This window comes from Pan troglodytes, chromosome 1, assembly GCF_028858775.2.
Source record: "Pan troglodytes isolate AG18354 chromosome 1, NHGRI_mPanTro3-v2.0_pri, whole genome shotgun sequence".
Classification (NCBI taxonomy): domain Eukaryota; kingdom Metazoa; phylum Chordata; class Mammalia; order Primates; family Hominidae; genus Pan; species Pan troglodytes.
Window position 1 is genome coordinate 11,331,554 of NC_072398.2, and position 24,196 is coordinate 11,355,749.

Consider the following 24,196-nt stretch of genomic DNA (forward strand, 5'->3'; position numbering starts at 1 on the left):
CCTGCAACCTCCGCCTCCTGGGTTCAAGCAATTCTCCTGCCTCAGCCTCCCTAGTAGCTGGAATTATAGGTGCCTGCCAACACGCCCAGCTATTTTTTTTTTTTGTATTTTTAGTAGAGATGGGCCTCCCGAAGTGCTGGGATTACAGGTGTGAGCCACCTCACCCGGCCTCTTTTTCTCTTTTTGCTTAGGATTACCTTGGCTATCTGAGCTCTTTTATTTTATTCCATATGAATTTTAAAATATTTTTTTCTAGTTCTGTGAAGAATATCATTGGTAGTTTAATAGGACTAGCATTGACTCTATAAATTGCTTTGGGCAGTATGGTCATTTTAGCAATATTGATTCTTCCTATCCATGAACATGGGATGTTTTACTATTTGTTTGTGTCATCTCTGATTTCTTTAAGCAGTGTTTTTGTTGTTGTTGTTTGTTTGTTTGAGATGGAGTCTTGCTCAGTCACCTAGGCTGGAGTGCAGTGGCATGATCTCGGTTCACTGCAGCCCCCGCCTACCAGGTTGAAGCCATTCTCCTGGCTCAGCCTCCCGAGTAGCTGGGACTACAGATGCACGCCACCATGCCCGGCTAATTTTTGTATTTTTAGTAGAGATGGGGTTTCACCATGTTGGCCAGGCTGGTGTTGAACTCCTGCCTTGAGGTGATCCACCCGCCTTGGCATCCCAAAGTGCTGGGATTACAGGCATGAGCCACTGTGCCTGGCCTAAGCAGTGTTCTGTAGATCTCCTGGTAGAGATCTTTTGCCCCCGTAGGTCTCCTTGTAGAGATTTTTTGCCCTGCCCCTGGTTAGCTGTATTCCGAAGTCTTTTATATTTGGGTGTATATATGGTAATTGTGAACAGGATTGAATTCCTGATTTGGCTCTCCACTTGACTGTTGTTGGTATATAGATATGTTAGTAATTTTTACACATTGATTTTATATCCTGAGACTTTGCTAAAGTTGTTTATCAGATTAAGGAGCCTATGGGCTGAGACTATGGGGTTTTCTAGATATAGAATCAAGTCATTTGCAAACAGGGATAATTTGACTTCCTCTCTTCTATTTGGATGCCCTTTGTTTCTTTCTCTTGCGTGATTGCCCTGGTCAGGACTTCCACTACCGTTTAATAGGAGTGGTGAGAGAGGGCATCCTTGTCTTGTGCTTGTTTTCAAGGGGAATGCTTCCAGCGTTTGCCTATTCATTATGATTTTGGCTGTGAGTTTGTTATAGATGGCTCTTACTATTTTGAGATATGCTCCTTCAACACCTAGTTTATTGAGAATTTTTAACATGAAGGGGTGTTGATTTTATTGAAAGTCTTTTATGTACCTATTGAGATAATAAGTGATTTTTGTCTTCAGTTCAGTTTATGTGATCAATTGCATTTATTTGTGTATGTTGAACCAACCTTGCATCCCAGGGATAAAGCCTACTTGATTGTGGTAGATAAGCTTTTTGATGTGCTGCTGGATTCAGTTTGCCAGTATTTTGTTGGGAATTTTTACATCCATGTTCATCAAAGATATTGGCTGAAGTTTTCTTTGTTGTGTCTTGGCCAGGTTTTGGTATCATAATGATGCTGGTCTCATAGAATGAGTTAGAGATAAGTCCCTTCTCTTCAATTCTTTGGAATAGTTTCAGCAGTAATTGTACCAGGTCTTCTTTGTACATCTGGAAGTACTCAGCTATGAATCTGTCTGATCCTGGGCTTTGGTGGGTAGGCTATTCATTACTGGCTCAATTTCAGAGCTTGCTGTTGGTCTGTTCAGGGATTCCATTTCTTTCTGGTTGAGTCTTGGAAGGGTGGTTGTGTCCAGAAATTCATCCATTTCATCTATATTTTCTAGTTTATTTGCATAGAGGTGTTCATAATATTCTGATGGTTGTTTGTATTTCTGTGGGGTCAGTGGTAATATCCCCCTTGTTGTTTCTGATTGTGTTTATTTGAATCTTCTCTGTTCTTCATTAGTCTAGCTAGTGGTCGATTTTTTTCAGACAACCAAGCTCCTGGATTTGTTGATCTCTGTGTGTGTGTGTGTGTGTGTGTGTGTGTGTGTGTGTGTGTGTATGCACATGCACCTATGTCCTTCAATTCAGCTCTGATTTTGGTTATTTCTTGTCTGCTATCTTTGGGATTTGTTTTCTCTTGGCTCTCTAGTTCTTTTAGTTGTGATGTTAGGTTGTTAACTTGATCTTTCTAACTTTTTGATGTGGACATTTAGTTCTTTAAATTTTCCTCTTAACACTGCCTTAGCTGTGTCCCAGAGATTCTGGGATGTTTTATCTTTGTTTGCATTGGTTACAAAAAACTTCTTGATTTCTGCCTTAATTTCATTATTTACCCAAAAGTCATTCAAGAGCAGGTTATTCAATTTCCGTGTGACTGTATGGTTTTGAGTGAGTTTCTTAGTCATGACTTCTAATTTGATTGTGCTGTGGTCTGAGAGATTGTTATTTTAATTATTTTGCATTTGCTGAGGAGTGTTTTGCTTCTGGTTGTGTGATTGATTTTTAGAGTATGTGCCATGTGGTGATGAGAAGAATGTATATTCTGTTGTTTTGGGGTGGAGAGTTCGGTAGATGTCTATCTGGTCCATTTGATCCACTGCTGTGTTCCTGAATGTCTTTGTTAATTTTCTGTTTTGATGATCTAATATTGTCAGTGGGGTGTTAAACCCTCCCACAACTATTGTGTGTGAGTCTAAGTCTCTTTGTAGGTCTCAAAGAATTTGCTTTATGAATCTGGGTGCTCCTGTGTTGGCTACATACATATTTAGGATAGTTAGATCTTGTTGAATTGAACCCTTTACCATTACGTAATGCCCTGGTCTTTTTTTTTTTTTTTAATCTTTGTTGCTTTAAAGTCCATTTTGTCTGAAACTAGAATTGAAATCCCTGCTTTTTTCTGTTTCCCATTTGCTTGGTAGATTTTTCTCCATCCCTTTATTTTAATCCTATGTGTCATTGCATATGAGATGGGTCTCTTGAAGACAACATGCCAATGGGTCTTGGTTCTTTATTCAGCTTGCCACTATGTGTCTTTTATTTAGGGCGTTTAGCCCATTTACATTCAAGGTATTGTTAAGTGTGGATTTGATCATGTCTTCATGATGTTAGCTGGTTATTTTGCAGACTTGTTTAAGTGGTTGCTTCATAATGCCACTGGTCTGTATACTTCAGTGTGTTTTTGTGGTGGCTGGTAATGGTCTTTCTTTTCCATATTTAGTGCTTCCTTTAGGTGCTCTTATAAGGCAGGTCTGGTAATAACTAATTTCTTCAGCATTTGCTTGTCTGAAAAAGATCTTGTTTCTCCTTTGCTTATGAACCTTAGTTTAGTTAGATATGAATTTCTAGGTTGGAGTTTCTTTCCTTTAAGAATGCTGAATATTGTCCCCCAGTCTCTTCTGGCTTATAGGGTTTCTGCTGAGCATTCCCCTATTAGTGTGATGGGCTTCTTTTTGTTGGTGACCTAACATTTCTCTCTAGCTGCCTTTAACATTTTTTTCACTTCTACCTTGGAGAATCTGATGATGATGTGTCTTGGGGATGATCTCCTTGTGAAATATCTTACTGGGGTTTTCTGCATTTCCTGAATTTGAATGTTGGCCTCTCTACCTAGGTTGGGGAAGTTCTCTTGCATCGTATACTGAATTACATTTTCCAAGTTGGTTCCATTCTCCTCATCTCTTTCAGGGACACCAATGAGTCATAGATTTAGTCTCTTTACATAATCCCATATTTCTTGGAGATTTTGTTCACTCCTTTTTATTTTTTTCTCTGTTCTTGGGTGACTGTCTTATTTCAGAAAGCCAGTCTTCAAGCTCTGAGATTCTTTCCTCCATTTGGGCTATGCTGCTATTAGTACTTGCAACTGTGTTATGAAATTCTTGTATTGTGTTTTCTCAGCTCTATGCGGTCAGTAACATTCTTTTCTATACTGGCTATTTTGTCTGTCAACTTCTGCACTGTTTTATGATCTTTAGCTTCCTTGGATTGGGTTTCAGCACACTCTTGTAGCTCAATAATCTTCCTTTCTATCCATACTCTGAATTCTAGCTCTGTCATTTCAGTCATCTCAGCCTGCTTCAGAGCTTTTGCTGGAAAAGTGATGTGGTTGTCTGGAAGAAAGAAGGCACTCTGGCTTTTTGAATTGTAAGGGTTCTTGTACTGATTCATTCTCATTTTGTGGGCTTATCTACCTTCAGTCTTTGATGTTGCTGACCTATGGATGGGTTTTTTTCTTTTATCCTATCTCATGAGCTTGAGGATTTGATTGTGGTATAATAAGGTGGATTCAGCCAACTGGCTTCATTTCTGGAAGATTTTTAGGGTGCCAGCACTCAGTTCCCAACTACTAAACTGCTGTACGTTATCTCTGGGGGACTTGTGTTGGGCCCCGAGATTGTTCTCTGGCTCCTTGGAGTTAGAAATCTGCTGTGCTTGGGGGGCCAAGGTGCTCCTAGACCGCTGATCACTATACTCTGAAGGGTGTTGTCAGCTAAAGTGTTTCATAGTGTGGTGACAGCAGAATCCTTCCTTGTAGCAGCAGCTGCAGTACTAGTGGGTGCCAGGGTGCTAGCGGGTTCTGGGGTGCCTGCCTCTCTGCAGGCACTCACCAGAGTGGTGGAGGCAACCCAGTTATGGGGTTTGCTGGCAACTCTCTGTGCAGTGGCAGTAGAGGTGGTCTTGGCTCAGGGGGAGGGCGCTGGTGGACCCAAGTCTGGGTGGCCCCTCTGTGCCCTGTAAACAGGAGTGGTCACTCAGGGAGCTGGGAGGATCTGCTGTTCTCTGCACAGTGTTAGCACAAGGGTAAGGTGATGGTGGGGCTGGCTGGCTTTATGCCCACCAAAGCTTCATCTGCAATGGCAGATGATGAAGCTGGGAGGGCAGACTGCACTCCTGTGTGCTAGCGGGGCAAGGATGGCAAAACCTGCCCACAAAGACATGTGTCAGCAAGGAGATGTGAGAAGTTGCCATGGGCCTAGGGGAAGCCGCAGTATGGGGAGAAGGTCCCTATGGGGACCCTCCTCTAGGCTCCGCCATGCTGGAGCTCTCCACTGGTCAGGCAAGTCTGCCAGTGCAGAAGTTATGATGCAGGCCCCCAGGGCACCTGAGACTGCCCTGCAAGCAGGCATGGCCAGGCTGGGGCCCCAGGAGAGGCCAGCAGACCAAAGGGTGCTCAGGTTGATCTGGCCCTCTATGATGGGCAAGACTGCCCTGCGGAATTCAGATCAGACAGCTCCCCTAGGGCTAAAGTCTCCTATGGGAGTGAGCCATGCCTAGGGGGATGGCCGTCCCTGGTTGTGCTCTGCTACAAATGCTCCTGCACCAAACCCTCTGGGCTCCACATCAGCTGACTTGCCCTTACCACTTCTCTAAGCAGCTCTCCCTGCCAACTTGAGTGTTCATGGTGGTCAAGGGGTCTCCTTCTGCTGGGGTTCTGGAGGCCTGTGGCAAGACTGGGTTGCTCCTTGCCAGTTCAACTGACCCATTCCCCCAGAGTCTTTGGGGGCCAGGAATGAGTTCCAATGTACAGTAGCCTCATACAGTGTTCCCAACTTCCTCCCCTTCAGCCCAACTTGTGTCTTCCCTCCATCCACTCTGGGTGCCCTCCCTCTGCAGATCTGTTAGGAGCACACCTGTCATCGAGGTCCCTGGGTGGAAGCTGTTCCCTCTGGCTGCCTCCAGATGATTTTTATGCATCTAAACTGAGCATGCTTTCTGTAATACTGAAACATTACTGTGTAGCTTGTACTTAAACACTTCTCATGGGAGCACTAAACCATCCAAAGTGGCCTAGCCTACTCTTGGGCAGAAGTATTAGAAGACCATTGTAAAGTTGGGCAAAATTTATCCTTTTATTGCTTCTAACAAGTGGTTGTATCAATTCTTGGAACAAAATTGAAACTTTTATTTTTCTGAAATGTCTTTGGGAATTTGTATTTTTTAAATTTGAGTGGACCATCTATGTTTTTTTATACAACTAATTGTACCATTCTCTTAGGAGGAAATAGAAGTAGATGACAGTTTTTTTTTGTTCTGTGATATGTTAGCATTATTCCATATTATCCAAACTTAGAAGCTATTTTTTCCCTGTCACTCATTTTTTATTGTTAAATATTTAAAACGTATAAAAAGCCAAAGAAAAATCATGTGAGGGACGTTTGCCTCAGACTCAAACCTCTTGTGCCTCTTCAGATTTCATTGGTGCCACCTGCTTCCTGGGCCTCCAGCCACTGGTTCCACCTCTGCTTTCTGCACCAGACATTTTTCATGGTTCTTCCGCCTGGGGCTGCCCAGTCTCTTGTCCTTGGCATGTTGGGCCCTTTGGATCCCCTTATATAGCTAGGTTGACCAGCTGCACCCAGGGTTTCTGGCTCTTCTGCTACTACCAGCCTTGGCTATAACTGCCTACCACAGGGTATGGATCCAGTATCCAGAATGAACTCCTAGAGGTCGGATGATTCCATCCAGCCGTTGGAGGGGGACTTGCTGTGCCTTAGGGTGACCTTTGACCAATAAGAAACAAGAGATGGAAGACAAGTAGCAGATTCATTCTCATTCTTTATCCCTCCAATGGACGACTCCAAGACACTATTTCTCTTTACAGAATGCCTTGTGAAGCTCCAGCGTGCCGACTGGAGGTCCCTGCTGAACAGCTCTGTTGCTCTTCCTGGCTCGTGGTAGAACAGCAGCTAGGGTACTCATGCATTCATTTTCATTGCTGCACGTCTTTCACTTATACCCTGCTTTCCTCATACTTGCAGTTGTAGTGGCCCCAAGAAAGCATAATTACTTCAATCCTTGCCTCAGGTTAGCGTCATGAGAACCCAAGCTAAGAGGATATCTTGTAGACACTACCCATGATAAACAGGGAACAATTCCTTTCTTGTTTGTTACGCCAAGTATGGAATACAAACTTTTCTTTTTCTTTTCTTTTTTTTTCTTTTTGAGATGGAGTCTTGCTCTGTCACCCAGGCTGGAGTGCAGTGGTGCAATCTCAGCTCACTGCAACCTCTGCCTCCCGGGTTCAAGCAATTCTTCTGCCTTAACCTCCTGAGTAGCTGAGTAGCTGGGATTACAGGCATGTGCCACCATGCCCTGTTAATTGTTGTATTTTTAGTAGAGACGGGAGTTTAGCCATGATGGTCAGGCTGGTGATCAAACTCCTGAGCTTAAGTGATCCACCCGCCTCAGCCTCCCAAAGTGCTGGAATTATAGGCTAAACTATTTAGTTTTGTGTGTGTAGCATTTAGGCTCAACTCATTCTGGCACTTACTCTTCATGACATTTTAATATGTAGGAATTCATTTCATAATTTATACTCTTTAAACAAAACCGTAAGAGTCTCTACCAGTTTCTCACTGGCTTTAAAAAAAAAAAAAAAAACTTGCTTAAGTAATTGATTTTCTTCTACTTGCATGTAAAATAAAAGAAGAATCAACTGACAATAATCGGGCCATGAATTTTTACTAACTCATGTTGACAAGGGTTCTGTTTCATTCATCTTCATTTTGTGTAGGTGGGAGTAGCTTGGTCATAATATTACAAGCTTAAGTAGATATTTCCAATTTCTCCTTCTGGCAATTAAGAGTCTTATCATTTCAAGGTCATCTGTTACTCTTATTCTTGACATTACATCGGCCTATATCTACATTTCTGAATTTACATGTAAAATGTTATGTATATCTAATTTTAATACATTTTTTAGTATGAGGCTCAACTGCAGGTAATTCAAATTATGTGGAACAACTTTTAGGTTTGGTCTTTTCTTAAAAATAATAGTTTCTGCTTACACACTAATATAGTATTGCTCATGTTAGGATCATTACCTGTTGTTATACTTTATGGTGTTAACCAGGCCTATAAAAAGATTCCTTTTTCCTACGAATAAAAATTAAAAGGCCTATTTAGCAGTGCTTAATGAAGATAGAATGCGCATACATGAAGTTCATAGGTTTCCTGGAAGAAAATAAATATAAAACTTATGAAAGGAATTGGAACATATTATGGGCATGCAGGGTTGGTAGGTGAAACTCTGTGGTTTTGGGAACATGAAACTTTAAGGATTTATTTAATTACCTGCTTTAGATTCATATTAGCCATACAACTAAATTATGCCATTTTAGATGAAAGGATACTGAACTTTGTTCTGTGAGAGATGTGTGCTGTTAATATTTATGGCTATTAAAAGGCCCTAGCTCCATCCATGCGCTTGTATCAAGATTTGGATGCTATTTAACCAGTTGCTATCCAGACATTTTTGAGTGCTGGGCAGAAACCTTATCAGGAGGGTGACAGGTCATTCTCTTCAACACAATGGAGATGTATGAAATAATCTGGGGAATGTCTAACTGTTCCAGCCTGTTCCATGTCAAGTTTACCTGAATTCCATGTAAGTGTAATTTTCAAAAAGTTCTCTTTCACTATGCCCAGAGTAAATGAGGCACTCACCACTGACAGCCACCCAAACACCTTAACAGCAACAGGTATCGAATTGGTATATTCACCCAAGAAAACAGGAGCTTCAGAAAAATATGAACACTTCCCTGGTGAAGCAAGATAGTGAATACATGTATAATTTCCCAAGATATAATTTTTACAGTCAAAGTATTTTCATTACAGTATGACTTTTAAATGGGTTCTTGTGGGGCTGAGAACAAACTGTCTCCTGCACACGAGAAATGACCATCCGAGGAGTACCAGCGGACAGTGATGACCGGGGGCATTTGGAAATCTTCAACTTAAATTGTGAATATAAACTTATTTTATGGCGTAGATGCAAAAGATGTTTCTAAGGAAAAGAGAGGAACAGATGAAATAGGGGCAGAATGATGTTTGTAAGTGTTGTAGTTGAGAATAGGGATATGTGGGTGTTCATTATGGTTTTTTTGGGGTGAATCTTTGAGTATTGATTTAGTATTTCTAAAAGGATTCCATTTCTTGACTTTGGGTCACGCAGTCCTGAGTTAAATTACAGAAGTGGAGAGCTACACTGTGTTTGAGATTCACTGAGACATTTCCTGGGGGAGTTCATGCTGATAAAGAAAAGCTTCCTCTTCTCTTTTGAGGCCTTGAGAAGGAAAGGAAGAGGAGTCTTTCTCTAATGGTGGGCCAGTGAGGAGGCTGGGAAGTGTGACTTTCTCCAGTAATCAGCTGTTCCTTTACTCTTTCTTCAACACGTATGTGTCCCAAATCCCAGCCTCTCTCTTTCTCCCAGAACTTTAGAGCTGGGCAGTCAGGAGAGCCTATTTAAAAGCCTGCAAAATCTAGGGGCAGCTATGCGTTTATTTACTCACCTCCCACCTATACTGTTACTTTGTGTCACCTCTGATTTGAGCATTATAACTAGAACATCTGAATCTCTCAGTGGACTTTATGTCCTGGAAAAATATTCATTCCTTTCCACTACATGCTTGCTCTGCAGTGTTTCCTGGCAAATGGCAGTGCACTCTTTGATGTTTTGTGGAGCTGACCTCATTTATTTTATTCAGAGTCTTCAGAGCATCAGATCACCTCCCTGAACGGGCTTGAAAATTCCTATGGTACAGCCAAATTTATTCCTTCCCCCACAAAAAAGTGATACCAGAAGACAAAAGGTAAAATCTAGATACTAGCACTGTGATGTTGTGCTGGTGAGGTGTAAGATGATGGAGAAGTCACCGGTACCCACAGCAGTACTTTGCACACAGCAAATGTTCAATTGGGTTTTGAATGTTTAATACACCACATGCTAGGGTACTGATTCTCTTTCATATTAAGACATAAAATGAATGCCTATTATTATAGGAAATGAATTTGCCCTGAGCAAGGAAGAGCTTTCAAAAATGAGAGCTATATAAAAATTAAATAATCTGGGAGATAGCGATCTTTTTGTTCTGTCATTGGAGGTTTTCAAGAGGTCTGGCTGACCCATACAACAGGGAAATGACGGGTGGGCCAGGTGCCTGGTGACTCTGAGGCCCCACAATTGTATACACAACAGTCTTAGAGGTACCAGGAAATCTGACAGCGTTAAAGGTCTCAGTGCAGTGTTTAGGATTGTCCTATATCCACCTCAGGTTAGAAGCTCAAGATTTTGTGAGTCCCAGTTATAAGTTTTAAATGGAGAAAGAAGAGGATGAGAAAGTTAGTTAAATAGTTTAATCAGAGCGGTTTTACAATTCTAAAATTAACAAGCAGACTTGTAATAAAAGAGCTCCAATGTTTGCAAAATGACCTTGTTTCCATTCTGAATCTGACTTTTTAATTGTAAAGGTTAGCATTACATTTAAAAGGACTCAAAATGGAAAAAATGGAGTGATGTATATTATCATCCGTGTTTTGTGATGCAACTGATGAAATCCCTGAATGGATATTGCTTCAGCTTTGATATTAAAAAAATGGCCTGACAAGAAGTCCTTAATCAACAAAACTGATCACAGGTGGCTGAAAGAATGAGCAAAACCCAAAACTACTGTCAAGTTCATAATGTATCACATTGTTGGTGGATGACACTGGCTCCAGATATACAATTAAGCCCACGACACTTTATTACTATGAATAATTATCATGAAATTTCTCTCACGTTGATCAACTTGTTTCTGAAGGTTTTCTTTGTTCATTTAAACTTGCATAATAAACATGCAATGAATGGTTTCTTTTGAAAGTGTATTTTTTGCAGTCTTTTTGTTTTCATACAAAGATTTCATAAAGTTGCAATGTTGCATCAGAGCATTACCAAAATAATAGCAGGAGCATATGGGGGCGGGGGGGGCGGGGGGGCAAATGTGAATTTAGCTGAATGAGAAGAGCCTCCTTTTGTCCTGAGACACACCACCCGGTTTTTTTTTTTCTTTTTAAGTGCAAACTGCTTTTCTTACCCTCCCCCACCAAAGAAAAGACTAAAGGAAAAAAAAAAAAAACCTCACAAAATCAATCTAAGAAAAGAAAGGTCGACATAAAGAAAATAAAGATGTTTGTTTTTTCATGCACGTATCTTCTGCATAGCTCAACCCACATATAGTAAGGCACTATTTCCCTTCGCAACTGGTGTCCATGGCAATCTGTTAAGTGCTACAGTGCTCTGTGACCATTAGACAGTTTCCTTCCAGGATGGTGAAATAAAGAGGCTGGGTGAGTGTGGCTGCCACGTGTCTCTGTGAAGGTCTCGTAGCTCCAGAAGACTCCGGGAGTCTCAGAAGAAAATCTATCTATGTGTGTTATGACAGTGTCCAGAATGGTTTTCTTTCCAGAATTCCTTTGTCTGAGTATGAATTTAGATTATTCTTCAGTCTTTAGTCTCAAAGTAAATACAAAAGGTGGGGGGAGGAAACAGCTCTTCCGAAACAGAGCTTTGATGCTCCCAGAAAACACACAACGCTGGCAATTCACAAAATCAGCAAAATGTTTCCAAGAGAGCAGAGAAATTGAGAGAGGGAGAGAGAGGGGTAGGGTTTTGGTTTTTAGAGGTGATTGGGGTCTGAGTTTAATTTAGCTGGTCTTCATACTGTTTCCGGAAGCAATCCCCTGCTGGGAAAAATTCCCAACACCTTTCTTGATACATCTTCCAGACATAAGATTCCTGCAAAAGTCAAGGAAATGTATTAACATTTTCCCCAAAGTGTGTGCTAACAAAACATAAGGTAGAAACTCAATTCTGTTACCTATATCGCACGGAATAGAGAAGTCCACATTAATTTAGATGGTTCCTAACTAACTATACCAGACCTTAACGTCTCGTAATAATCTTCATCCTGACCATTATAATGATAAAAATATGTTGGCTGGGCACGCTGGCTCAAGCCTATAATCCCAGCATTTTGGGAGGCTGAGGTGGGAGGATCGCTTGAGGTCAGGCATTCAAGACCAGCCTGAGCAACATAATGAGCTCTTGTCGGTACTAAAATTAAAAAAAAAAACAACACACAAAAAAGCCAGGTGTGGTGGTGCATGCCTGTAGTTTCAGGTACTTGTGGGGCTGAAACAGGAGGATTTATTGAGCCCAGGAAGTCAAGGCTGTAGTAAGTCCTGATCATGCCACTTGTAGTTGGCAAAACAGCAAGACCTTGTCTCAAAAAATATATATGTATATATGTGTGTGTATATATATACATTTATGCTTTTGAGGGTTCTCTTAAAATATTGTATCCTTCAAATTCAAACTACTAACAATCTGCACACTGGAAGAGGAATTTCAAATAGCTTAAACACCTTAGGCATTTAATATGCATTGTACATAATACTTTGAAGTTCATTGGAAATCATCTACCTGATTAAACAATCAAGGACATTATGCAATAATTAAGAACTCAATTTTTCAAAATAATGGAATTCAAAACTCAAATCCAGCATTTTCAGTTAGTAAAAGCTTATTGTGTTACATAAACTTAGTATAGAATTCTACTTTAACAAAGGCTCTTTTCCATACTCATTCAACATAACAGGAACTTTACATCAAGATACCACAACTAATATCTGAAAGTAATTCCGTGCCTCACTGTTTAATGCACGCATTTTGTTCTGATATTTAGAGCTTCTCTATCATTTCTTTCAGAAGATGACATGTAATAATTTACCTACCTGTCCTGTGTGTTCTGTTTCATCTTTGTTTATAAGATACATCAGAAAAAACCTACAGATACAGAGAAACTGATCAGAAATGAACGGTATGGAAATATTAGGATAAACAGGGCATATTTAGATAAATTGTATGGTTGCAATCAATTATGGCCAGCATAGAGAAAATGCCACATGCAGATTTTTGGAAAAATTAGTGTACCAGAAAGAGGAAAGGCTGTGGACCTGACTTTTCTGATCTGTTGCTATTTGACCCTAGAGGCTTCAAGTTAGGAATATACACACTGGTCAGAATCAAGTCAACACTGATGAATTAGAACTGAAGACTAGCTTAATGAGAAGTTGTAATTTACTGATCAAGTTCCACTGAGTATAGTTAAGCCAATTTTTTTTCCCTATAATGCTACTCGGCATCTCTTCTGTTTGATACTAAAATTGGGTCTGAAAATGAGTAAGAATAGCATTTTACCAAACTATACTTTTGGCTAATCTCGAGTAATGGAAAGATTTCTATGTATTAATATTTTTTTAAATGCAGCTTTTAAGTTGGTATCCAACAGTGCCTGACGAGATCTGAAAGTCCTCTTAAGATCTGTAAGAAGAAAAACGGAGACTTGCATCTCCCTAGGAAGCAGCCTAAGAATTCCTGTCTAAAATGAGAAACATGACCAAGACTCCCACAGAGGCCCTGCTCCTCCCTGTCCACCTCTTCATTTCAAGTTCTAGAAAGCATCACTTACATGAAGAGCTGCAACTTAACCTCTTAAGTCAACCTACTCCAGAGGAAAAGAGAGCCATTAGCTGTTGGTCTTTCTTTTAAAGTATCTGCAGCAATTGTTTTTTAAACAATAAACAAAAACTTCCTCTCTATTCTGAGATGGGCAGGGACCAGTGGCGTCTACTGGAGAGGTGGAAGATTCTGAAACGGGCACACTCACAAGTAATTAGCCAAGTTGTGCTCCTGTAAAGTGTGGGTTTCAAAGCCATGTGGCACTGTGTCGAAGTAATCATTGCCTATCCCACAGATGAAGCATTTGGTCTAGAAAACAAAGGGAAATATTAACGTCAGAGTTCAGAAAGCAAAACAAAAGGAAAACACAACTCGCCATGTAGGGGCAGCTATTATTTGGTTCACTCAATACACATCAAAGATCATCACATGGAGGCTGTGCCAAGCCCACGAATATAAATGGAACTGTCGCTGTAACTGTGTCTTGGTGTTGGCTTAAATGACACAGGTACCAGCAGCAAGAAGTAGCAGACGCAGACAGGGAACAAGATGATGATGATGATGGCTGAAAAACAACGTCTCTTCCTTTCTCTAGCCTAGGTGAAAATGTCCAGGCTTAGTGATCAACTCTTGTTCATGACATTGACTAAAGTTATCTAAGCAGGATTAACTGTGTCTTCAACTGAAACTACAAACTTAGTACCCACCCAAACAAAGTCGGATGACCAAGGGGGAATAGGTACAGGTTACTTTCCTTTAGAAAAGGCCAAATCAAATACCAAGCTATGAGACATCCCATCTACAGTTTAGCAAGGGTCTTCCAGGTGCTGTGCTAGGTACAGAATTAGCCAGTGGATGTGAATGGAGAACAACTTTCGGCACTAGGGACCAGGTTCCTGGTCCTCTTGGTTCCACCTTCTCTGGACCACGCCTCTCCTAAGCACCCTGTAGAGGGGCACCTGCTTAGGTCTGCCCCTTGCAGACAGGCCTGGTCCACAAAACCCAAGGAGAAGCAATGTATTCAATAATTGTCCCATGTGACTCTGGTGCTCATCTTTCCCTGTCAGTTGTAAGCTGTTTTATGCCATCTGAAGCATGTTTATGAGGCCCTGTATTTTAGGAACTACAATCAAGATGATTATAATAGTGTATAAAATTCTTCCTGCCTTACTGATCAACAACTGCTGACAGCTGATAGGTCACATTGAGCAACTGGGGAGAACAATCGATCAGGTCTTCATACCACTCCAATGATGTCTCTTAAATTGAAGTGGCTCAAATCACACTCATCAGCTTTACCGATGAACCTGTTCTTCCTCTGGGTTCCCTAGGTCAGCTAACTATGCCACCATCCATCTGGTGGCTAATGCCTGAAGCCTGGATATCCCCTTGCTTGCTCCATCTTCTCCATTTGGTCAATCACCAAGTCCCTCGCTGAGGATGCAGAAACTAGATGGATTCAGGCAGTACTTGCCCAACTCCCATGTGCCACCTCTAGCAAAAGCTTCAGAATCTCCCACCTGGAAAATGCTGACAGCCCACTTCCCTGTCCCTGTTCTTGCCAGTTTCTACTTCATGCCTCACATTTTAAACCATAGTTATCTTTTTAAAATGCAAATCTGATCATCTGGCTGCTCTGCTTAAAGCCCTTTTCTTGCTTCCCACAGCCCATATATTAAACTGTAAATTTCTCAAATGAGTGATTATATTCTTCATTCACTGGTATTCCTCTCCAGCCTCATCATCAGAATTTAATCTGCATCTGGTAGCACTGAGGCTGCTAAGAAAAAAACCTGCACATCAACTTCCTTAAAATCAGTCTTGGTATATAATTTCAGGTGGTGATGGGCTCAAAGGTCCCACTGTGAATGGTACCCCTGGAGATGTCCATGGTGTGGGAGAAGGGGTTGGGAGGTTGCCCAAACTGTCCTCCTCTCTCCTTATCAAACCCACAGACTTCCACAGTCTTCAGGCCTCAGCTCAGACATCCCTTCTTCTAGGAAATTCCCTGACCATCCAGGAGTGAATCAGATACCAGCCCTAGAGACCCTACCACTCCAGGGCTTTACTCCCATAAAGAACTCACCACACTGCTCTGTAATCATCTATTTACTTGTCATTGAATCTTTGGTTTCGAATGAATAGTCTCTCCACTTCTGGAGGGAAAGGATGGTGTCCTATTGCTGTTTGCATGCATGTGGCGTCCACCACGGTTTCAGCCGACCACGCTGCTCAACTATATGTATTGCTTGAATGGAAAACAGGCCAGTGAAACCACAAGTTGTGCCCTTTCCCCTCCTCCTTCCCACATTCATGATTCTATTGATAAAGGTAGTGGGGAAAACGAGGGCCCAGGACAACAAAGAAGCTGAGTCATGAATGGAGAAGCTTACCTCCATGTCTTCTTTGACTTGTTCCTGTTGGTCTCTTAGTTCTCCAAAAGCATCGATAATTAGACCTGGTGTTAAATAAAAATACAATTTAATCTTTATCAAGCAATGAATAATTCAGTTCCTTGGCTAATCCCCCCAGGGAAAGGGGAGATGTACAACTACCTTGCAAAATGCTCAGAACATGGTAAACGTGACTACATATCCGATACTCCTAGGAGCAGGGAGGCGGTGTTCTCTCTTTGGGGACAGAAGTCAGTGCAGTTACTGGGACATACACTCACTGAAAAGAGTGTTTTAAAATGAAGTGACAGCAGGAAAAATCTTTTGTTAACTTGGCATATACAGATGTTATTACATACTTCATGCTGAAAAAGAGCAGCTGAGATTTATAAGTACAGAAAACTCCACTAATAAGATTTTTCAAGTACTAATGTAGAAATAAAACATCACCACTTAAACGAAGAAATTTGCCTCAAGTCTTTTTTTTTTTTTTTTTTGAGACGGAGTCTCACTCTGTCACCCAGGCTGGAGTGCAGTGGCACAATCTCGGCTCACTGCAAGCTCCGCCTCCCGGGTTCACGCCATTCTCCTGCCTCAGCCTCCCCAGCAGCTGGGACTACAGGCACACACTGCCATACCTGGCTAATTTTTGTATTTTTAGGAGAGACAGGGTTTCACCGTGTTAGCCAGGATGGTCTCGATCTCCTGACCTTGTGATCCGCCTGCCTCGGCCTCCCAAAGTGCTGGGATTACAGGCATGAGCCACTGTGCCCAGTCAAGTCATTTTTTTTTTTTTTTTTTTTTTGAGACAGTCTTGCTCTGTCACCCAGGCTGGAGTGCGGTGGTGCAATCACAGCTCACTGCAGCCTCAACCTCCTGGGCTCAAGCTATCCTCCTGCCTCAGCTTCCCAAGTAGCTGGGATTACAGGCGAACACCACCACACCCTGATAATTTCTGTTTGCACAGACAGGGTTTCGTCTTGTTGACCAGGCTGGTCTCAAACTCCTGGGCTCAAGCGATCCTCTCGCCTCAGCTTCCCAAAGTGGTAGGATTACAGGCATGAGCCATGGTGCCAGGCCCCAAATCACTTTTTTCACAAGTCCCTTATAAGTAAGCTTCCATAATTTCATTGACTGTGACAATCAGAAACACTGTGTTGAGCTGTTTTAAGCTCCTTTTCCCTCCTGAGACCTGCTGGCTTCACACTTTCTTCGAAGTTATAACTTTGCCCTCTTAGAAAACACGTTATTTTTACACTCAATAAGAGCACAATGAATGAATTATGAGTCCCTTAAGCTTGTCCATGGTATTTGACTAAAAAATAGTGTCATTTGATGTCTGTGGAACTTAAAAGAGATTGTCACATTTACAGACATTTAATTCAAGCCAGGATAAATGTGTTAAGCAGAAAAGATAACATGACTTTTCTGAGAGAGAAAAACACCACACTCCAAGTTGCCCAGAAGTAAAAGGAAGAGCTAGTGGGTCAATACAGCACCGTGGTTGCAAGGGGTCTGGATGCAGATTGCCTGGGTATAGATGGATTCCAGCCCTGTTTAGCTGTGCACTTTGGCCAAGTTCCTTATACTTATTGTGGCTCAGTTACTTCACACATAAAATAAAAGCACCATTCTCATAAGGTTGGTGAAATGGTAAAATTAGTTAATACATGTGCTGGGCAGATAGTAGGTATTCAACAATGATACTATTAATAGCTTTATAATTATTTATAAAGCACTGACTATGCATCAGGTATTATACTGGGTACTTGAATGTATGTCTTTTTTTTTATTATACTTTAAGTTCTGGGGTACACGTGCAGAACGTGCAGGTTTGTTACATAGGTATACACGTGCTATGGTGGTTTTTGCTGTACTCATCAACTTGTCATCTACATTAGGTATTTTTCCCAACGCTATCCCAACCCCTCAACAGGCCCTGGTGTGTGATGCCCCCCTCCGTGTCCATGTGTTACCATTGTTTAACTCCCACTTATGAGTGAGGACATGTGGTGTTTGGTTTTCTGTTCTTGTGTTAGTTTGCTGAGAATGATGGTTTCCAGCTTCATCCACGTCCCTGCAAAGGACATGAAATCATCCTTTTTTATGGCTGCATAGTATTCCATGGTACATATGTGGCACTTTTAAAAATCTAGTCTATCATTGATGGGCATTTGGGTTGGTTCCAAGTCTTTGCTATGGTGAACAGTGCCCCAATAAACATACGTGTGCATGTGTCTTTATAGTAGAATGATTTATAATTCTTTGGGTATATCCCCAGTAATGAGATTGCTGGGTCAAATGGTATTTCTAGTTCTAGATCCTTGAGGAATCACCACAGTGTCTTCTATAATGGTTGAACTAATTTACACTCCCACAAACACTGTAAAAGTGTTCCTATTTCTCCATATCCTCTCCAGCATCTGTTCTTTCCTGACTTTTTAATGATCGCCATTCTAACTGGCATGAGATGGTATCTCACTGTGGTTTTGATTTGCATTTCTTCAATGACCAGTGATGACCTATTTTTCATATGTTTGTTGGATGCATAAATGTCGTCTTTTGAGAAGTGTCTGTTCATATCCTTCACCCACTTTTTGATGGGGTTGTTTGTTTTATTCTTATGAAGTTGTTTAAGTTCTTTGTAGATTCTGGATATTAGCTGTATATCAGATGGACAGACAGCAAAAAACTTTCTCCCATTCTGTAGGTTGCCTGTTCACTCTGATGATAGTTTCTTTTGCTGCGCAGAAGCTCTTTAGTTTAATTAGATCCCATTTGTCAGTTTTGGCTTTTGTTGCCATTGCTTTTGGTGTTTTAGTCATGAAGTCTTTGCCCATGCCTATGTCCTGAATGGTATTTGCCTAGGTTTTTTCTGGGGTTTTCGTGGTTTTAGGTCTTACGTTTAAGTCTTTAATCCATCTTGAGTTAATTTTTGTATAAGGTGTAATGAAGGGATCCAGTTTCAGCTTTCTGCATATGGCTAGCCAGTTTTCTCAACACAATTTATTAAATAGGGAATCTTTTCCCCAGTGCTTCTTTTTGTCAGGTTTGTCAAAGATCAGATAGTTGTAGATGTGTGGTGTTATTTCTGAGGCCTCTGTTTTGTTCCATTGATCTATATATCTGTTTTCATACCAATACCATACTCTTTTTGTTACTGTAGCCTTGTAGTATAGTTTGAAGTCAGGTAGTGTGATGCCTCCAGCTTTGTTCTTTCTGCTTAAGATTGTCTTGGCTATGTGGGCTCTTTTTTGGTTCCACATGAAATTTAAAGTAGTTTTTTCCAATTCTGTGAAGAAAGTCAATGGTAGCTTGATGGGGATAGCATTGAATCTATAAATTACTTTGGGCAGTATGGCCATTTTCACGATATTGTTTCTTCCTATCCATGAGCATGGAATGTTTTTCCATTTGTTTGTGTCCTCTCTTATTTCCTCAAGTGGTAGTTTGTAGTTCTTGAAGAGGTCTTTCACATCCCTTGAAAGTTGTATTCCTAGGTATTCTATTTGTAGCAATTGTGAATGGGTGTTCACTCACAATTTGGCTGTTTGTCTATTATTGGTGTCTAGGAATGCTTGTGATTTTTGCACATTGATTTTGTATCCTGAGACTTTGCTGAAGTTGCTTATCAGTATAAGGAAATTTGGGGCTGAGATGATGGGGTTTTCTAAATATACAATCATGTCATCTGCAGACAATTTGACTTCCTTTCTTCCTAATTGAATACCCTTTATTTCTTTGTTTTGCCTGATTGCCCTGGCCAGGACTTCCAACGCTATGTTGAATAGGAGTGGTGAGAGAGGGCATTCTTGTCTTGTGCCAGTTTTCAAAGGGAATGCTTCCAGTTTTTGGCCATTCAGTATGATATTGGCTGTGGGTTTGTCATAGATAGCTCTTATTATTTTCAGATACCTTCCATCAATACCTAGGTTTATTGAGAGTTTTTAGCATGAAGGGCTGTTGAATTTTGTCGAAGGCCTTTTCTGCATGTATTGAGATAATCATGTGGTTTTTGTCATTGGTTTTATGTGATGGATTACGTTTATTGATTTGTGTATGTTGAACCAGCCTTGCGTCCCAGGGATGAAGCCTACTTGATCATGGTGGATAAGCTTTTTGAGGTGCTGCTGGATTTGGTTTGCCAGTAATTTATTGAGGATTTTCGCATCGATGTTCATCAGGGATATTGGCCTGAAATTTTCTTTTGTTGTTGTGTCTCTGCCAGGTTTTGGTATCAGGATGATTCTGGCCTCATAATATGAGTTAGGGAGAATTCTCTCTTTTTCTATTGTTGGGAATAGTTTCAGAAGGAATGGTACCAGCTCCTCTTTGTACCTCTGGTAGAATTCAGCTGTGAATCTGTCTGGTCCTGGACTTTTTTGGTTGGTAGGCTATTAATTACTGCCTCAATTTCAGAACTTGTTATTGATCTATTCAGGGATTCAACGTCTTCCTGGTTTAGTCTTGGGAGGGTGTATGTGTCCAGGAGTTTATCCATTTCTTCTAGATTTTCTAGTTTATTTGTGTACAGGTGTCTACAGTATTCTCTGGTGGTAGTTTGTATATCTGTGGGATTGGTGGTGATATCCCCTTTATAATTTTTTATTGCATCTATTTGATTCTTCTCTTTTCTTCTTTATTAGTCTGGCTAGCAGTCTATCTATTTTGTTGATCTTTTCAAAACACCAGCTCCTGGATTCACTCATTTTTTGAAGGGTTTTTCGTTTCTCTATCTCATTCAGTTCTGCACTGATCTTAGTTATTTCTTGTCTTCTGCTAGCTTTTGAATTTGTTTGCTCTTGCTTCTTTAGTTTTTTTTCATTGTGATGTTAGGGTGTCAATTTTAGATCTTTCCTGCTTTCTCTTGTGGGCATTTAGTGCTATAAGTTTCCCTCTACACACTACTTTAAATGTGTCCCAGAGATTCTGGTACATTGTGTCTTTGTTCTCATCGGTTTCAAAGAACATCTTTATTTCTGCCTTAATTTTGTTACTTACCCAGTAGTCGTTCAGGAGCCGGTTGTTCAGTTTCCATGTAGTTGTGCAGTTTTAAGTGAGTTTCTTAATCCTGAGTTCTAATTTGATTGCACTGTGGTCTGAGAGACTCTGTTATGATTTCCATTCTTTTGCAGTTGCTGAGGAGCATTTTACTTCCAATTATGTGGTCAATTTTAGAATAAGTGTGAATTGGTGCTGAGAAGAATGTATATTCTGTTGATTTGGGGTGGAGAGTTCTGTAGATGTCTGTTAGGTCTGCTTGGTCCAGAGCTGAGTTCAAGTCCTGGATATCCTTGTTAATTTTCTCTCATTGATCTGTCTAATATTGACAGTGTGGTGTTAAAGTCTTCCACTGTTATTTTGGGGAGTCTAAGTCTCTTTGTAGGTCTCTAAGAACTTGCTTTATGAATCTGGGTGTTCCTGTATTGGGTGCATACATATTTAGGATAGTTAGCTCTTCTTGTTGCATTGATCCCTTTACCATTATGTAATGCCCTTGTCTCTTTTGATCTTCGTTGGTTTAAAGTCTGTTTTATCAGAGACTAGAATTGCAATCCCTGCTTTTTTATTTTTTATTTTTATTTTTTGCTTTCCATTTGCTTGGTAAATATTCCTCAGTCCCTTTATTTTAAGCCCATGTGTGTCTTTGCACATGAGATGGGTCTCCTGAATACAGCACATTAATGGGTCTTGACTCTTTATCCAATTTGCCAGTCTGTGTCTTTTAATTTGGGCATTTAGCCTGTTTACATTTAAGGTTAATATTGTTATGTGTGAATTTGATCCTGTCATTATGATGCCAGCTGGTTATTTTGCCCATTAGTTGATGCTGTTTCTTCATAGTGTCAATGGTCTTTACCATCTGGTATGTTTTCGCAGTGGCTGGTACCGGTTGTTCCTTTCCATGTTTAATGCTTCCTTCAGGAGCTCTTGTAAGACAGGCCTGGTGGTGACAAAATCTCTCAGCATTTGCTTGTCTGTAAAGGATTTTATTACTCCTTCGCTTATGAAGCTTAGTTTGGCTGGATGTGAAATTCTGAGTTGAATATTCTTTCCCTTAAGAATGTTGAATATTTGCCCCCAGTGTCTTCTGGCTTGTAGAGTTTCTACAGCGAGATCTGCTGTTAGTCTGATGTGCTTCCCTTTGTGTCGGTAACCCGACCTTTCTCTCTGGCTGCCCTTAATTAACATTTTTTCCTTCATTTCAACCTTGGTGAATCTGACGATTATGTGTCTTGGGGTTGCTCTTCTCTAGGAGTATCTTTGTGGTGTTCTCTGGATTCCCTGAATTTGAATGTTGGTCTGCCTTGCTAGGTTGGGGAAGTTCTCCTGGATGATATCCTGAAGAGTGTTTTCCAACTTGGTTCCATTCTCCCGTCACTTTCAGGTACACCAATCAAATGTATATTTGGTCTTTTCACATAGTCCCATATTTCCTGGAGGCTTTGTTCATTTCTTTTCACTCTTTTTTCTCTAATCTTGTCTTCTCACCTTATTTCATTGAGGTCACCTTCAATCTCTGATATCCTTTCTTCTGCTTGATTGATTCGGCTATTGCTACTTATATATGCTTCACGAAGTTCTTGTGCTGTGTTTTTCAGCTCCATCAGGTCATTTATGTTCTCCTCTAATCTGGTTATTCTAGTTAGCAATTCATCTAACTTTTTTTTCAAAGTTCTTAGCTTCCTTGCAATGGGTTAGAACATGCTCCTTTAGCTCAGAGGAGTTTGTTATTACCCACCTTCTGAAGCTTACTTCTGTCAATTTGTCAAACTCATTTTCCATCCAGTTTTGTTCCCTTGCTGGCGAGGAGTTGTGATACTTTGGAGGAGAAGAGGTGTTCCAGTTTTTGGAATTTTCAGTCTTTTTGCTCTGGTTTCTCCCCATCTTCATGGATTTATCTACCTTTAGTCTTTGATATTGGTGACCTTCGGATGGAGTCTCTGAGTGGACGTCCTTTTTGTTGATGTTGATACTATTCCTTTCTGTTTGTTAGTTTTCCTTCTAATAGACCCCTCTGCTGCAGGTCTGCTGGAGTTTGCTGGAGGTCCACTCCAGACCCTGTTTGCCTGGGTATCACCAGTGAAGGTTGCAGAACAGCAAAGATTGCTGCCTGTTCCTTCCTCTGGAAGCTTCCTCCCAGAGGGGCACCCACCAAATATCAGCCAGGGCTCTCCTGTATAAGGTGTCTGTCGGCCCCTACTGGGAGGTATCTCCCAGTCAGGATACATGGGGGTCAGGGACCCACTTCAGGAGGCAGTCTTTCCCTTATTAGAGCTCGAACACTGTGCTGGGAGATCTGCTGCTCTCCTCATAGCTGTCAGGCAGGGACGTTTAAGTCTACTGAAGCTGAACCCACAGCCACCCCTTTCCCCAGGTGCTCTCTCCCAAGGAGATGAGGGTTTTATCTATAAGTAAGTGACTAGGATTGCTGCCTTTTTTTTTTTCCAGAGATGCCCTGCCCAGAGAGGAGGAATCTAGAGAGGCAGTCTGGCTGCAGCGGCCTTGCTGAGCTGCAGTGGGCTCCACCCAGTTTGAACCTCCCAGTGGCTTTGTTTACATTGTGAGGGTAAAACTGCCTACTCATGCCTCAGCAATGGCAGATGCCCCTCCCTCCACCAAGCTGGAGCATCCCAGGTCAACCTCAGACCGCTGTGCTGGCAGCGAGAATTTCAAGCCAGTGGATCTTCGCGTGCTGGGCTCCGTGGGGGTGGGACCCGCCAAGCCAGACCACTTGGCTCCCTGGTTTCAGCCCCCTTTCCAGGCGAGTGAATGGTTCTGTCTCGCTGGCATCCCAGGTGCCACTGGTATATGAAAAAAACTTGTGCAGCTAGCTTGCTGCCTTCCCAAACAGCCACCCAGTTTTGTGCTTGAAACCCAGGGCCCTGGTGGCATAGGCAGTGGAGGGAATGTCCTGGTCTGCTGGTTGCGAAGACCATGGGAAAAGCATGGTATCTGGGCTGGAGTGCACAATTGCTCCTGGTACAGTCTCTCACAGTTTCCCTTGGCTAGGGGAGGGAAATCCCCCAACCCCTTGTGCTTCCTGGGTGAGATGACACCCCACCCTGCTTCTGCTCACCCTCTGTGGGCTGCACCCACTGTCCAACCAGTCCCAGTGAGACGAACTGGGTACCTCATTTGGAAATGCAGAAATCACCCACCTTCTGCGTCAATCTCACTGGGAGCTGCAGACTGGAGCTGTTCCTATTTGGCCATCTTGCCAGCTACCCTCCCTCCCCCACCTTTTTTTTTTTTTTTTTTGAGATGGAGTTTTGCTCTTGTCACCCAGGCTAGAGTGCAATGGTGCAATCTCTGCTCACTGCAACCTCCTCCTGGGTTCAAGTGATTCTTCTGCCTCAGTCTCCTGAGTAGCTGGGATTATAGGTTCACACCACCACACCAGGCTAATTTTTGTATTTTTAGTAGAGACAAGGTTTCACCACATTGGCCAGGCTGGTCTTGAACTCCAGACCTCAAGTGATCCACCCACCTCAGTCTCTCAAAGTGCTGGGAT

The 24,196-nt window shown here is 41.6% G+C and overlaps 1 protein-coding gene across 20 annotated transcripts in view; it reads right to left on the reverse strand.

The window, feature by feature from the left end:
- Positions 1-10,128: 10,128 nt before the first annotated feature.
- The window catches only part of RYR2 (ryanodine receptor 2), a 788,912-nt gene continuing 774,844 nt past the window's right edge, over positions 10,129-24,196 (reverse strand). For 17 of the 20 annotated variants that reach the window (XM_063790296.1, XM_063790294.1, XM_063790292.1 and 14 more), the window contains 4 exons: positions 15,682-15,746; positions 13,497-13,597; positions 12,562-12,613; positions 10,129-11,563 (listed from right to left, as the gene is read on the reverse strand). In XM_063790296.1, the coding sequence (XP_063646366.1) occupies positions 11,468-11,563; positions 12,562-12,613; positions 13,497-13,597; positions 15,682-15,746 (314 nt within the window). In that variant the 3' untranslated portion in view covers positions 10,129-11,467. The remainder of the gene's footprint in view (positions 11,564-12,561; positions 12,614-13,496; positions 13,598-15,681; positions 15,747-24,196) is intronic. The other 3 variants (XM_016941574.4, XM_063790315.1, XM_063790314.1) reach the window with 1 other exon arrangement.